The 15,710-nt window shown below is 36.2% G+C and overlaps 1 protein-coding gene across 7 annotated transcripts in view; it reads right to left on the reverse strand.

Moving 5' to 3' along the window:
- Positions 1-15,710, reverse strand: part of znf618 (zinc finger protein 618) — a 60,759-nt gene that overhangs the window by 32,066 nt on the left and 12,983 nt on the right. For 5 of the 7 annotated variants that reach the window (XM_038302005.1, XM_038302030.1, XM_038301995.1 and 2 more), the window contains exons 2-4: positions 8,774-9,101; positions 3,512-3,589; positions 77-121 (exon numbers count right to left, since the gene is read on the reverse strand). In XM_038302005.1, the coding sequence (XP_038157933.1) occupies positions 77-121; positions 3,512-3,589; positions 8,774-9,074 (424 nt within the window). In that variant the 5' untranslated portion in view covers positions 9,075-9,101. The remainder of the gene's footprint in view (positions 1-76; positions 122-3,511; positions 3,590-8,773; positions 9,102-15,710) is intronic. The other 2 variants (XM_038302034.1, XM_038302013.1) reach the window with 1 other exon arrangement.

Below are 15,710 nucleotides of genomic sequence, written 5' to 3' on the forward strand. Positions count from 1 at the left end.
TTTTTTTTTTTTAGTAAACCATCTGCTGTCATGCAATTGCAATTTTTTTATGGATAATTGTCAAAAGTGTACTTACTATTAGGTGTCTGAGGGAGACCATCTCCAACCATGCTCTCTGATTCTATAATGAAGGAAAAAAAAAAGATTTGGATTTGAATAGATTAATGCCAACATGTGCATTAAAAACTCAGCTCTATTCACATCCAATTATTTTGAAGACAAAAAGGCGTATGAACAAAAGTGTGGCACAAATGGCTATTATGTTGTTTCGTGCCTTTTTTGTTCGCACCGACCAAACAGGCAGTATACTGTAATCTGAATGTGCCCTTTCAAATAGCATGTTGGCAATTTGGAATCAGAGGCTTGAAAACAAGAAAAAAAAGACAGAAATTAAGAAAAAAAAGAATATTACTAATATAAACATGCACTACCGCTGTTGCACTGATTTAATGTTCAAATAAATGGTGCTTTAAAATCTACAGCAAATAAAAACTTCTCACAATGTGAAAATATGTAAATCTGTTGATTCCCTCTTTCCGGTTTCTAATACCCCCCCTCTCCCCCAGACAAGACCCCTTGTATTTGTTTCAGCCAGAAAGAAGGATCCACCTGCCAGAACATGTATGTTCTTACTTCTCTGAATAATGCGTTGTTTTCATATAAATAAAGTAAAATGCAATATAAATCTAAGCTTAACCTTGCACAGATACAAAGTTTGACATGTTACCACACTAACCTTCTACAACTCACAACTCACTAAGTATTATTATGTTTCCCTGTGTATAATATTGCAGTGTTTCAGAAAGGTCTACCTCCTACACTGTTCCCGTTGCCACACAAAACCTGTCTTTCACTGAAATCATTATGAAACAAAAGACCACACAACAGAAGGCTGGAAATGCTGAAGAGTTGAAATCCTTTGTCAACCAAGAATGGGGAGATGTTTACAAAACTATCCCAGTTGACTTAAATAGTGCACAAATGTTCATTGTTTTGTCACAGAAAAAAATAGGAGATACAACACAACTGTAAACATACCCATCTCTACTGGATAAGTGTCTCTTCTTGGACAATGTAGCAAACCCAGTTTAATATTAAAATAGGTGGACTTCATCTTGCAAAGCTGGTATTTTAACCGGTCAATAAAAAAAAATCTAGAAACCAGGTAATATTCTTTCTGATTAGTGAAGTCTACACCTTAAAGAATGGGTGTTAGAAAAGCAAAGGGAGGTCCCCACTGATGCTACCTCAGCTTCTTCTCATGCCTTAATTTTATGGAGCATTACTGCCTCTTACAGCTATGGACCACTTGAGCAAAAACTTAAACCGACTGTTATTAAAATAATGCTAGTATGTGGTCCTCTAATATCAAAACACATTTACAGATAAAAGTATGAGGACATGGCATCCAAATAAAGTGGAATACACTAAAAGTAGAATGTGGCAGATATGAAGCATGTAAGTCGGGGGAGACACTTTTTCTTCTGTCCACAAGTATTTATAATCAGTATTTTGTCCACTGTAGCAGCTGAATGTTGTTTCCACATGGATGAAAAAAATTCAATGAAACTGTCAGGCATGGAAAGATATTCCTCAAGAAAAAAATAAAATAAAATAAAATCACAAAATGATTGACCATTCTGTGCAGCCAAGGAAATGATAGAAACAAGTGAGGTAATATTGATGGGCCTGCCACTTGGTGCAGAGTTATCCTTAGACAGCTAGAGGTTATGTGGCTAAGCTAACCTTGGCTGCATAAGGTTTTAGGTCAAAACATCGAAAAGCTTAAAAGACTATGATTGTGTCTCTGCAGGTTCCAAGAAAACAACCAAATAAGAACAGTTGAATTAAAGGGCTTTTCATAAAAGTCATTCTGCTTGTTAGAGTAAGCACATATGATCAGCATCTGCTTAAGATTGTGGTAATTAGAGCTGAAACAATCAAATTAATCAGTTATTGAAAACAATTCTCAACTAATTTAGTACTTGATGAATCATTAACTGCAATATACAGACCCTTACACTACCATTACCTGAAAAAAAACAACAACTGATGGTTATAATTATGACAAAACATTTTGCATTTAAGATAAAAAAAATAATAATCTCAGGATTAAGCTCATGGTTTGAGTAGCACAGTTTTAGCTTAGTCGGACTAAATTCTGTATAAAATCACTATCGCTATCCGATTATTATCAAAGAAAATAAAAAATGATCACAGATTAGTCAACTAGCAAAATAATAGTGAGTTGCAGCCCTAGAGGTAATGTAGCTAGGGCTGAAACAATTAATTGGGTTAATCGATTATTGAAATAATCATCAACTAATTCAGTAATCAATCATTAAATGGAGTGTAGAGACTCTAAAACATGCCTTTAGCTGACAGAGCAACTCATTTAGAGCAGTAATTACATCAAAATTGTAAAGAAAATACATAATCTTGGTTTTAAGATAAAAAAAATAAATAAATAAATAAATAAAAAGTTTTCTTCTGCCAATATGCTCTATCCAGAGCTACTCATTAGGAAAAGTTTTAGGTTTAATTTCGAAAAAAAAAAAATCTATAAAAGGTACCTTTCGTTATTTCATGATTAATTAAATTAAATCAAAGGCTAAATGTTTCTGCGATTTGCACACAACTCCACGTCGGTTATAAGCAGGTCTAATCTAATTAAGACACCTAACATCGTCTCACCATCAACAATTCTTACTAAAGCAACTACTGGCTGCTTTAGTTTATCAATACATTATCATTCTTTGCATCTTCTGTGTTTTTCTAATATCATTTGTATGGTATACACTACTTTTATTTAGTTATTGTTGGTGTGGACATATTCATAGAAAATCTTTTTTTGAGTTTTTGTCTTCTGGAACATTCATTCCTTAAAATTTATGCAAGGTATTTTAATGACCCCTTGCAAAAATCACTCAATATTCAGCAGAACCACATCATGTTGCATTATATATGTAAAAAGGTAAACATGGCTCTGTCATCATAATGCAGCCACACCTCTGTAAAAGCTTGAGCCTTTGAGTCACTATAATTTAAATCTCATGTGGCAGCAAATGTTCAACTGAATTTAATTCCGCTTATTAATATGGATCACAAATATTAAAATAAATCCTATCAGATTTCAAGCAAATTTTTATGCATTTAAAATTATTTCTAGCTGTCATACAATGCAATCAAGTTTAGTTTATTTTTCCAAAATTGGTTTAAGTCTTCAAACAAAGGAAATCCGGCAGATTCCTTGAGCTGCTGACTCTCAGCCTTCACTCCTCCTGGACAAACATACAATCAAAACAACCAGCAAAATGTAGAAGGTATGTGAGTAGCATGATTGCATGTAATAACCTTCTAAATATAGCTTCCAAGAAGTCTTTTAAGCACACTGGCATCACAATGACTTCTGCAATTCAATACATTGTGCAACCCCAAAAGCAGGATTGTATTTACATGTTACAGTCCTAACCTCTTAGAAAAGAGGGTTATAAAAAAGCAATTATCTTACCCCTGTGCGCTCTGACGTGTGTCTGAAAGCAGTTGTAATACTTGTACTTCTTTCCACACACTGCACATACATACGAACCTGCAAGAAAATTTCAAAAGCACATCATAAACATAACAAGATGCCATCAATAGCAATTAAGACAGCATAAATAAAGTTGCCTGTTAGAAAACTGTTCAACTATAACAATGGCTGGTGATGAGATTGTTAGAAATTTAAACAAACATCTTCTTCAGATCAGTGAGCACATATACCGCTGCACTGCCAGGAATTGCTAACAACACTCTTCCATACCATACCATACCAACTTTATTTATAAAGCACTTTAAAACAACCACAGTTGATACAAAGTGCTGTACAGTTTAAGAACACAACATAATAAAAATAATTTAAAAACAGTTTAAAAACAAAAAACATACAATTTAAAACTAGATCCCACTGGTGTTGAAAGCCAAGTAAAATAGATGGGTTTTAAGACGAGCTTTAAAAATGGACAAAGAAGGGGCCTCTCTGACCTGCAAAGGTAAGTCATTCCATAATTTGGGGCCCATAACAGAGAAAGCCCTGTCCCCTCTGAGCTTCCTTTTTGTTCTCGGTTCCTCCAAGAGCAGCTGATTTGCTGACCTGAGAGACCGATGGGGTACGTAGGGATGAAGAAGCTCAGAGAGGTAAGCTGGGGCAAGATTATGCAATGATTTAAAAACAAACATAAGAATTTTAAAATGAATCCTAAAGTATACAGGCAGCCAGTGAAGTGAGGCCAGGACAGGGGTCACATGCTCTCTCTTTCGAGTACCTGTCAAAAGTCGTGCAGCAGCATTTTGTACTAGCTGCAGACGTGAGAGCAGCGACTGACTGACACCCAGATAAAGTGCATTACAGTAGTCCAATCGAGTTGAAACAAAAGCGTGGATCAGTGTTTCAAAATGCTGCCTGGAAAGAAAAGATTTCACTGACGCCAATCGCCTTAAATGATAAAAGCTGGACTTAACCACGGCTCTAATTTGGCTGTCCAATTTAAAATCACTTTCCACCTTAAAACCAAGATCAGTAATAACAGGTTTAAAATATACCTGCAAAGGTCCCAGGTCAACAGAGGAGGACTCACAAGAGCCACTGGGTCCAAACACTATCACGTCTGTTTTGTTTTCATTTAAGTTTAAAAAGTTCAAGGCCAACCAAGCTTTAATATCTCCTAGACATGCCAGGAGATGTTTGATTGAATGTACATCCTGCTGCTGTATGGGCAAATAAATCTGACCATGTAGGTGTTGTTACTATAGGTATTAGAAAGTTGGCTGAGCAAAACACTTAACCCCACACTGCTCCCCGGGCATTGCACAATGGCAGCCCACTGCTCCCCAAGGGGATGGGCTAAATGCAGAGATACATTTCTGCAGTGTGAGAACAATAAAGTTCAATTATTTATTTATTTATAAAAATGCAATTTTCAAATTGCAGAGCCACTCAATTTTAGCACAATACATTTGACAAGAGTGGGACACAAAATTTCCTCATCCAGCTGTTTAGGAGGCGGTAATGCAATAAAAATGTGTATGCTGTCGCAGGAACAGAGAGTTGCAGCTAGCACCTAGATCTATGCATCATAGATCTATGCATCATAGATCTATGCATTATAGTAAAAGTTTGAACTTTTCAAACACTGGTTTCTGGACAAGTAGGCTTTCAAGGTCATGAAAAAAACTGAAACCCTGGAGTGAAACATCACATGCTTGTGAAAGGAAAATCGTAATAAAATCACTATCAGAATATTTGTTGAAAATCAGCATAGTTTACATAATGGGCAAACTCGTTCATCTCTTATTGCCACTAAAAGACGTCAGAGACAAGTTAAAATGCTCCCTCCAAATAATTTGTCTTGCTTTTACATTAATCATACTGTTTCAAAGCGACTGCTCTCTCCAAAGCCTTGTGACATCAAATCTGCTCTAAAATAAAGAATGAACGTCCACTCACAGCTAGAGGGCCAGAGAGAAATATTTTTTGAATGTTGTAATTAAACTTGATAGAGAGAAATTTGAATCAGCTTAAAGGACAAATCAGAAATTTAGAATTCAAAATTCTGAAAGTACTTTAAATATAAAATTATTACATACTGATCAATAAATGATAAGTGTTTTTAATTAAGAATAATTTTCATTTAAATATGCTTTAAGAGACATCCATGTTGGTCAAAGAACACTACTGCATGACAAAATCCTTCGTCATCTTTACCATGGACAGGCTGCAGCCATGTCCCGAAATCCTCGTTTTAAAGGCACTTTTGTTGATATTTAGCCTGGGTGCCAGTCCGAACTTAGTCCCGCCCACAAGGTTTGAGTTCGGGGAAGTTCGGTCTGGCTCTGCTCCATAGTAGCGCGAGTATTAAAGCCCACTGTCAGGCGATCCAATCAAATTGTCAGGTCGGGCTTTATACGATGATGGACAGATGATCAAGAGTAATGTTATCAACCACGTGACCAATGCGCGCTTGGGTGACAACAATAATGGCTGCCGCTGGAGAGTTTGGGTGAGTAGATTCTGCTATTAGGTCTATTCTAGAAGATATCGACAGCAAATTTATTTTAAAAGAGGAACAGAGAAACGCGATCAAGTCTCATCTTCTTATTCTAGGCGTGAAACTGCACGCTTTGATTTTTGTGGACAACAACTATGCCTCGCTTAAGATACGTCACGCACTCCGTTGCTCTTATTGGTTGTAGGTCTATCCAATTGAGTGCAGAGGCATTTTTTTTCCTGGTTCGTTCAAAACACGCCCCATAATCACAGCTCTATGGAGCAGTATCAGACTCATATTCTGACTAGAATTGAGTCGGACTACGTCAGGCTAGTTGATATTTGCATTTTCCCCCATTCTCAACTTTTTTCCGCCTCTAGCTTCTTTTCCGAACATACGGCTTTACGATAAACCGGAAGCAGTTCCGCGCAAACGCACAACCAGTCTTGTCCAATATATCTGACAAAATTGTTTTTATAAAAATATATATATATTTTTTTTTTAATCAAAGCATTTTAAACGCTACGATGATCACATTTAATGAATTTTAATGTGAAGGTAAGGCCTTGATTAAAAAATAATAATTTAATGACTTTTAATGGTTTTTAATGACCCGTGGAAACCCTGGATCCGTTGATTATGCCTTGCTGCCCGGACTTCTCCCTTAATCAGTATTGACCGAGTATTTTCTGATCAGTGGATTTCTAGACCTGAGAAATTACAGCAAGAGTATAAGAGTATCACCCCCATAGTAGCCCATTAAGTTATTTAAAACATTCCTTCTGGTTAATGTTTGATCCCAGAACAAGCAACCAACCATTATAGCACTGGGAGTGCAAGGTGGGAAGCCCTTCATACAGACCGTGAAGAAGTGATATACATTAACTATGGTATTAAAGACAGGAAGTCAGCTTCCATTTAAAAGTCCTTATGTTCTTTTGATATACTTGTCTGCCTTCACATGGATATGAAGGCTGGTGATACCCAATTTTTCTTATATAATAATAATGTATCAGCCTATCCATTAAAGCTTTTACGGCTTCAATTTTTCTACAAAAGGTTTCAACAAGGTTTAGAAGCTCATTTATGGGAATTTTTTTTTTACCAGTTTCCCAGAAGCCACTTCGCATGGTAAAACAATGATGTTTGATGAGAAAAACTAGTTAACAGTTCACTTTAGTCAGTGTTCAGTTAAGTCAGTGTTTTGTGCAGCTGCTGAAGTATTTCCACTTCAAATTCACTCTTTCATGTCTTTATGGATCTTTCCAACTGTCCTGCAATCCCTAATTTGGGGTTCAACCCCAACTCCCTCTCCTACCACATGCTAATGTACCTTTAACAAAGGCACTTAAAACAAAGTAGAAGTGGAAATGCTCGGAGTCATCAGAATTACCAAAGAGGCTTAGATTAATTCAGTGTTTATTATCCTCCAGAACAACAAACCCAGGCCATAATCCTCTCTATACTTAACTCTTGAGCTAATCTAGACGACCACATGAAGTTTGGGAGTCTGTAACAAATGACTCGCTAAAAAGTCTGCAGACTTTACGATTCAGTATCTGCTGACTTTGCTAATTGCTATTTAACTAATATGGCGTAAAATCCATGGATGCTGAGATACTATCCAGATCCGTCTGACATCACTGCTGCCAAGCAAACATGAACGATGCGCATTCCCATAACTAGATATAGTGATTTAATATCACAATGTGTTTTTTGTTTTGGTTTTTTTTAAATCACTGCTGCTTACCTTATCAAGGCTGCACTTGAAAAAATTTAATTGTCTAGAAAGCTGCTCTAAACAAGATTTGTTTTTGTTTACACTTGTGTATACAAAATGAAAAAAATAAATCTGACTAAGTCTAAAATTTCATGGCTAAGTCAACATTGTTTTAAATTATGTTCACTTAATTATGAAACCACAAAATGTCTGACAATGGGGGAAATATTATGACCATATTTGCTGTGTTTTCATGGTAGTTTCAGAAAACCTCTACACACCTGTGGTCGTAGATGGGTGACTGAATACTTTTGGAAATATAGAGCCTGTGTACAGTATATAATAGTGAACTCCTACACATGAATTAGGGATTAGTGACAAACTGTTGTTTGTGTCAACATCTATAATGAATTGCCTGTTCATTATTAATTCTAGCCAGAAAGAACTGGCCCAGGCTGGCTTTTAAAAGCTGCTGATTCCAATAAATTTTTTATTTGCTCTAGTTTACCCAGAATAATGATTTATGTTAATGCTGTTGTGTTAGACTGTGAGCTTTAACCAAATTTACATAATGAACCAGCCTTACATACAGCTTAACTGGCAAACATATATGATACTGACATCATTTTTGTATTACCTGAATGTTATTGCAAAATTATGTTATAAAAATGGTTATGAACATAGTGCAGATTCTGAAAAAAAAATCCTTTGCTCCACTGAAAGAAACTGCTTGTAAAATATATCCCCCCTCCCTTCAGCTGAATTTAGATTCCCATCTTTTATATTTAGCTTCCGTCTTAAAATGTCGACATGACTGCTTTGTGCATACAATTCAAAAATGACTCAGTAGTTTTTCAAAGAGTCAATTTTTTCAAGACAGGAATCCAGAAATAATCAGCTAAATGCTGTTGACAGATTTGTGCATCGCAGGAATATTTTTTTTGGCTCTAGATTTGACATGTTAAAAGAAAAACAACATTTCAAAAGCTTTAAACACATACAGGGATATATCAGTATAAACACACACCTATGCATGAGTCAGTGCTCTTCGTTGGAGGAGGAGTACCAAGGGCAAACATACCCTCGGTTTGAGCTCTACGGGTTGCACCATCATTTGATCCTCCATCTTTCCCTCCAATAACGACACAGATCTCAGCAGGATTGACATCTCCAACTTTCCCGTTGCTCTTCTCTGAGGTCCCGGGCTCTTTCTTTACAGAAACTGTCGGTGGAGTACTACTCGTGGCTGTAGGTTTATCTGTGGCTGCAGTCCCATTCCCACTTTCAGCCTGCTCCTGCCCAGGATTAGGTGCCTCCTGTGCGCTCATGACTCCACCTCCTCTGAGGCTGTGTTTCTGTAAAAGGAGCAAAAAAGTAATCTGTGTCAAGAAAGATCCCATAAACCTCAATTGTAGCTTAAATCTTTAATGAACTATTATGCTGTTGTACATGGAAATGGACACTCAATAAAAAAATCCACCAAATATAACAATCAGCTTACTTACTTTTTTACATCTGTTTTTTTTTTTATGAAAAAATCTTATTCAGTCTTTTATATCTGAGGAAAGCAACTTTTTTTTCTCTTACAAACACTATTTAATTGAAAAACATCTGGTTTTTAAAATTAACCTTTTAGAAATGAACATAAATACTTTAAAATGGTTCTATTAAATATGAATATGTGTAAGTTCAGTTAAGTGCTGTTATCAAACTTACCCAATTTCAAATGAAAGTTTCAGCTACCCTATTCTATCAAGAGTTTGTAAATGTAGTTTAAAAACTTGTTATTCTTTGCAGGAATCTAAGCACATTAACATAGCAATGGTTCCTACCAAACAGGTGCAAATGAAAGTAAAACAGGCTACAGTTAGAGTGCAGCTTGAAACAAAGTACTACAGTATGACCTGACTAGAGTCCCCAACCACAGTAACAATGAGACATCTGTCTAAATATAATTGAGCCACGTGAGCTTAACATTTACACACACACATAGACGGACAGACACTCACACAAGAGTTAAAGTTATATTTATTCTTAAGAGAAGTCATCTTTAATGGCTTGAATCCCAAAGTCTTGTGGTGCCCAAATCACTGCAATTTGAGAAATATCTAAATTACACTGCTCACCACGTGGCTATAAAAGGCCTTGTTAAAAGAATGAGCATAAATGCAACCAAGCAAAACACAAGTATGCCAAAATGAATGATGTTATGGAAGGAAGGAAAATCTGTCTTCTAATAATAGTACACCAATTCGGCAGCAAGCCTCTTCAACCCCAAAGCACACCTTTCTCTGGATATGACACATGACCTAAAATGGGTAAGAGTAAAACCAAATGTTGCTGGTTTGCAGCTCAAATAGTGGATCTTAACAAGCAGGGGGAAAAAAAAGGTAGTAGGAATATTAAACAGAGTGGATAACTATTAACATTCTTAAATGGCTGTGACTATGTCAGAAAACTTCCTAAATTACCCACAACATTTTTTTGTTACTATTTTACATTTATTCTTAAACAATGAGATACAAAAACGTTATGATTGAATCAGAGATTTTAGATGCAGGCCAACATAATCAGATTTTTTTATTTTGGCTGATACCTGACTGATTTCCGATATCAATATTAAATCGGACATCCCTGCTTCAAGGAACCGCTAAATGTGTTGTTTAGCCAATTGAATTAATTGGGTTTTATTTACATTTATACAAGTAAAGAGGCCTGCTTTATATGAAAAAATCAACAGTTTTTGCTCTACATTTCAAAATTTTGCACTACCTTGTGTTGTTGTTTTATCAAAGAATCCTTATCTATCACAATCTTTTGATTCTTATGCTGTAACATTAAAACATCTATAAAACCTCAAGGGATGTGGATTTCTTGTAAGGTACTTTTTCTATTTGAATATTTTCAAATCGGGTGAAAGAAACAACAAGATATGAACCAGTCATTAAAAAAACAAAAAATCTAAAATTCTGTTTTGAAATACAAAGCACAGTGTAACTATTACTAGAAAACATAGCTGTGCCATAATAATTGCCTCATGCTAATTATGCTCTTCTCATGCTAATCAGAAGGCAAACTGATAAAATTAAATAACAGGAAAATAAAATGTGATTAGTTTTTCACTGAGAGCCTTAAAAAAAAAATGGGTGGGATTTCTGTCTGACAAAAATTTTATATTGAAAATCATTTTTAGCACAGAGGAAAAAATCCATTAAAAGATTTTTTTAATGCATGCAAATAGCAATTTATCTTAGTCACAACGTTTAAACTAATTAGGCAAAGAGCATCAGATTAAATCAACATCACTGTATGCGACTGATTGGTTCAGCATATCAAATTCTGTTGCAGACCTAATTCAAAGACAATCAAAAGTAGGGATGAGCTATATAGACCAAAAATGAAATCTTGATATTTGACATATTTCAAGTTAATGAAAAAAAAAGAAATTTTTAAGAAATATTTATGAATCACAAACTATGGTTCTTCCTTAATGCCCCTGTTAAAGACATACTGGTTAAATGGAGTGATGTTAGACATTGATTTACTCAGATAAACGAAATAATCAATCACATATTATTATTCATTTAGAGTGTTATGTTTGCTTATTTAATATTTAACAAACCCGAGCCACGGAAATTAAGAGCCAGGTGTGAAGAGTTACCAGCTGCGTCTAAATAATGTTTGAGGAATAACTTCACCTCTTGCATGTATACATCACTAAAAACAAAATTTTTAAGGAAAAAATTTCCTGTAGTTTTTCCTTTAAAAAAAATGTTTTCAAATGTTTGTTTTTTATCATTTTCCTTTGTCTTTCTAAGGTTATAACTCAAATAAAAGCTAAAGCTTTGCTTAACTCCATAATTGGTTATATTTTTACTATATTACACAAAAATGCAAGACGATAACCGGTGATGTGTTGGCCTCAATGGTTTGACTTGCCCCCCCACCAAACATGTTCTTAATATTTTCATCTTTCTTACTTCAAGGATGCCCTAAAATTGAGAGTTTTGGTGGACGAATAAATGCAGAGAATTTCCTTCCAGCGGAGAATAACCTTCCCTATTGCAGGAGCATGCATTGCCCTAAACTCTCACACATTGATGAGAAAACAGATTGAAATATGAATGAAAAAAGGGGACTTTTAAACATACTCTACACTTGTTTAAGCCAGTCTGTTGATTTGGATTAATAATTAAATCTAACGCCGTAAACAACATGATGAGCTACTAATAAAAACAAAAAAAGCAGTTGGACCTCTTCTTCTTGTAGAAGTTGATTTTGATTATAAAAAAGGAAACAGTAACACAAACAGAAAATGTTGATTTAGGCGTCATCTCTGAGGAATAATGTTATCCAAAAAAAAGAAAAAATGGGTGGACGACCTATTAAAGGTCTTCTGGGTCAGCTGGACATTTTTGCAATTTACAAAGCGCCGCTAAATTTCTCAACTCAGTTAGAAAACATTAAAACCTTTAACAATCTCCCACCCGGTCATGTGTAAAACTTTCTTCCTTAAGCTGGCTTTCCATTTAAGGTTATTTTGGTTTTGATTGATTGAATCATAAATCATGTTTATTTGTTTTTTTATTTATTCAGGGTCAGCAGTAAAATAAAATTGACAACATATCAGTAATACCAATCATCACCCAGATTCAAATGAATGTTATAATCCTGACATGTTGAGGTAGGAAACAAAAAACAAATATCAAATAACCACTTTCTGTAAATAGTAGCTGCTGTGAAAAGGTAATTTTAGTGTTTGCACGCTTTTCTCCATCTACATTGTTTCTATATTAATATAAAAACAACCAAGGCGTTTCAGAACCATGCAGAAAAAAACTCACAAATTTATTCAACATACTTTTCTAAGGTTACCTCTACTAGAAGTTTGTTTGCTTTTTGTACAGATACTATTTGGTAAGCAAACCAAGAACTCTTCAGTTTGTAGTCACAAACATTAGTCACAACAAGGTTGTGAAAAGACCTTAATGCTAAATCTGGTTTAATACTAAATCTGTATGAGAATAAAGTAAAATAATTTGTAATGGATACCCTGAAAGCCAAGTTTAAAACAAAGAGAATGAAGCCTCACCAGCCCAGGGGATTGGAAATATTTATCAAAATAAAACCGGAAATGGAAAGACTATTTGTTTCGTCAGAAAGACATTAACATTAACCTAAGATTATAGTTTCATTAAAAGCAAACTAAGGGATTTTGTTCAGCTGTAACAATCAATATACCCTTTATTAGTATGGAGTAACCTCTTTGTTCAAGCTGTCTTTGAATGCAGCATGAGCATACAAAGGCTAACACAGAAGTTCAACATGAGGCATGATGCTGAGCAGTGCTGAATGTGAGCATCACCATATTTAGCGAAACCAGCAGAAAAAAGCATAACAATTTGCAGAGGTTTTTCCAAAGAGACCATGCAAGTTGTGTAGCTTTGTTAGCAATCAGACGTGTTAGGCAAAACATGTCAATATATCAATATGTTAAAGGTATAGTGGAGGATTTACTTTCTCCGAGTAGATCATAAAAATAAGTGGTCCTCCTAATTGTCAATCTTTCTGGTGATCTGTTTAAGTAAGGCCGTCCTACGTGTTACTTTCCAGTTAGCTATCCTTTTCTGCACATGAACGCTTTCAGGTGTGTGTTTGTGTTGAGCTACAGTTTCAGACAGTCATTGAAGCTCGCCTTCCTCATCACAGTTCATTAAAAATGGCAGAGGGTTGTAAGAGAAAAAAAGTGTCCTGAAGTCTATGAGAAGAAGAGAAAGGCCTCAGAAGTAGGCTTGTCCCGATCCGATCCACGTATCGGATCGGGCGCCGATATTGGCAAAAAATGCGTATCGGCAAAGCATGTAAAAATGCCGATCCAGACTGCCGATCCAGTTTTTAAAAAAAAATCCGGTCCGTATTTTCCAGTTACGCCGATTGAAACGATCCATTCCACTATTTTGCGCCAGTGTTCCCCGACTCCGGTCCGCATTTTCCAGAACACCTTCAACACACCCACAGGTCTTTTTGGCTCTGTGTCCCGGCCTAACCATTAAAACAGGTGAATTGGAGGATAGCGGGGAAAATGTCAGCCGTGTGGGATTATTTTATCCTGCATGATGAAAAAGATGATGAGGCGGAGTGTAAAACATGCCACATTAGAGTCAAGCGTGGTGGTAAGGCTGTGAGAAATTTTAACACAACAAATCTGATCAAGCATCTAGCGAAATATCATCATAAAGAACACGAAGAGTTTCTAAAGAAAACCGACGACAAGAAAAAGAAAGGTCCTACACAACTAACTCTTGCAGAAACATTTGGGAAGCGTGATATGCTGCCACTTAATAGTGCGAAAGCCCAAGGGATAACAAGAGTCATTGCTGAGGAAATAATGCTGGATGACGAGCCGTTATCTCTCGTCAGTAAAGTGGGCTTTAGACGCACCATCCAACACCTGGAACCACGATACAACATGCCCAGCCGTCATTACATCCTCGAGAAAACTATCCCCCAGATTCACAAAGACGTTCGAAGTTATATTGAAAAACAAGTAGAGAGCGCAACAGCGCTTAGTTTCACAACCGACATATGGAGCTGTGCTCACCGTCCTTTATCTTTATCAAGTTTAACTGCACACTGGATTGGGCCAGACTTCAACCCCAAAAGAGCGGTTTTACATGCGCGTGAGTTTAGAGGCTCACACACAGCGAATGCCATTACAGACGCTATGGAACATATGTTACTGGCTTGGAAGATTGATAAAAAGAGGGTCCATGTAGTATTAAGGGACAATGCGGCCAACATGAAAAAAGCAATGGATCAGCTCAGTGTGCCCAGCCTGGGATGTTTTGCGCACACTTTACAGCTGGTTGTCCAACACGGTCTATTTGCACAGCGAGCTGTAAGCGATGCCATTGCTAACGGGAGAAAAATAGTAACCCACTTCAAGCACTCCCCCAAGGCATACTCGGAACTCGAGGATGTTGAGGAAGAGATGAATGTTGAACCGAAGCGTTTGCAACAAGATGTTAAGACCAGATGGAGCAGTACAAAGATGATGATTGACAGCCTAGTGCATTGTAAGCGGGCACTGCAGGCCTATGCATCGGATAGCGACAGCAATCTGCCAGCCACATTAACAGGCAACCAGTGGTCGCTGCTAGAAAAAACGGCGACAGTCCTTAAACCCTTCCAAGAGATGACCGCGGAGGTCAGTGCTGCCTCTGCCACAGCAGCAGATGTCATCCCATCTGTCCGTGTCCTGACACGCTTTCCGGACAGTGAGAGCGAAGAACACCGAGGGCTTCAAACCATGAAGGCTACCTTACTGGATGCTGTGCACACACGTTTTGACTACGTGGAAACTGAACCCCTCTATGCCGTGGCAACAATGCTGGATCCACGCTACAAAGACAAGTAAGTGATTATTATTATTATTATTATTAAATAATATTATTATTATTAATAGTATTATTATTATTAGTATTATTATTATTTGAATGAGTTACAAGCTATAGTACAATAATTAAAATATTTTACTCTACAGTTGTTATTTATTTCTAAATAAAAGATTCTCCACTGTAAAATCAATAAAGTGTCCCACCATGACTATGAAGCTGAGCTCAGTGGGAAATTAGTCCCTAACTAACAACCAGACCAGGCATAGTGCTTTAGGTTAATAGAATATATTAATTAGGCTATGGATTCTTTCAAAAAAAAAAAAAAAATCGATCATCCCCATTCTTTTTTTACAACTCGACTGCTGATTATTATTATTATTGTTCAGCTATCTGATCTATGTGATCTATTTTGTATGTTACTTGTTTTCATTGAACATTAATATGTGGACACTGGCTGAAACATAAAATAATTGATACATCTTTATTACATTTTATCCAAATGTTAAGGTTCTTCACTGCTACCAACCTGGATCAGGCAAAGCAGGCAGTAAAAGTAGAGGTGATGAA

This window comes from Cyprinodon tularosa, unplaced genomic scaffold (assembly GCF_016077235.1).
Source record: "Cyprinodon tularosa strain WSP-4 unplaced genomic scaffold, ASM1607723v1 ctg113, whole genome shotgun sequence".
NCBI classification, from domain to species: Eukaryota; Metazoa; Chordata; class Actinopteri; order Cyprinodontiformes; family Cyprinodontidae; genus Cyprinodon; species Cyprinodon tularosa.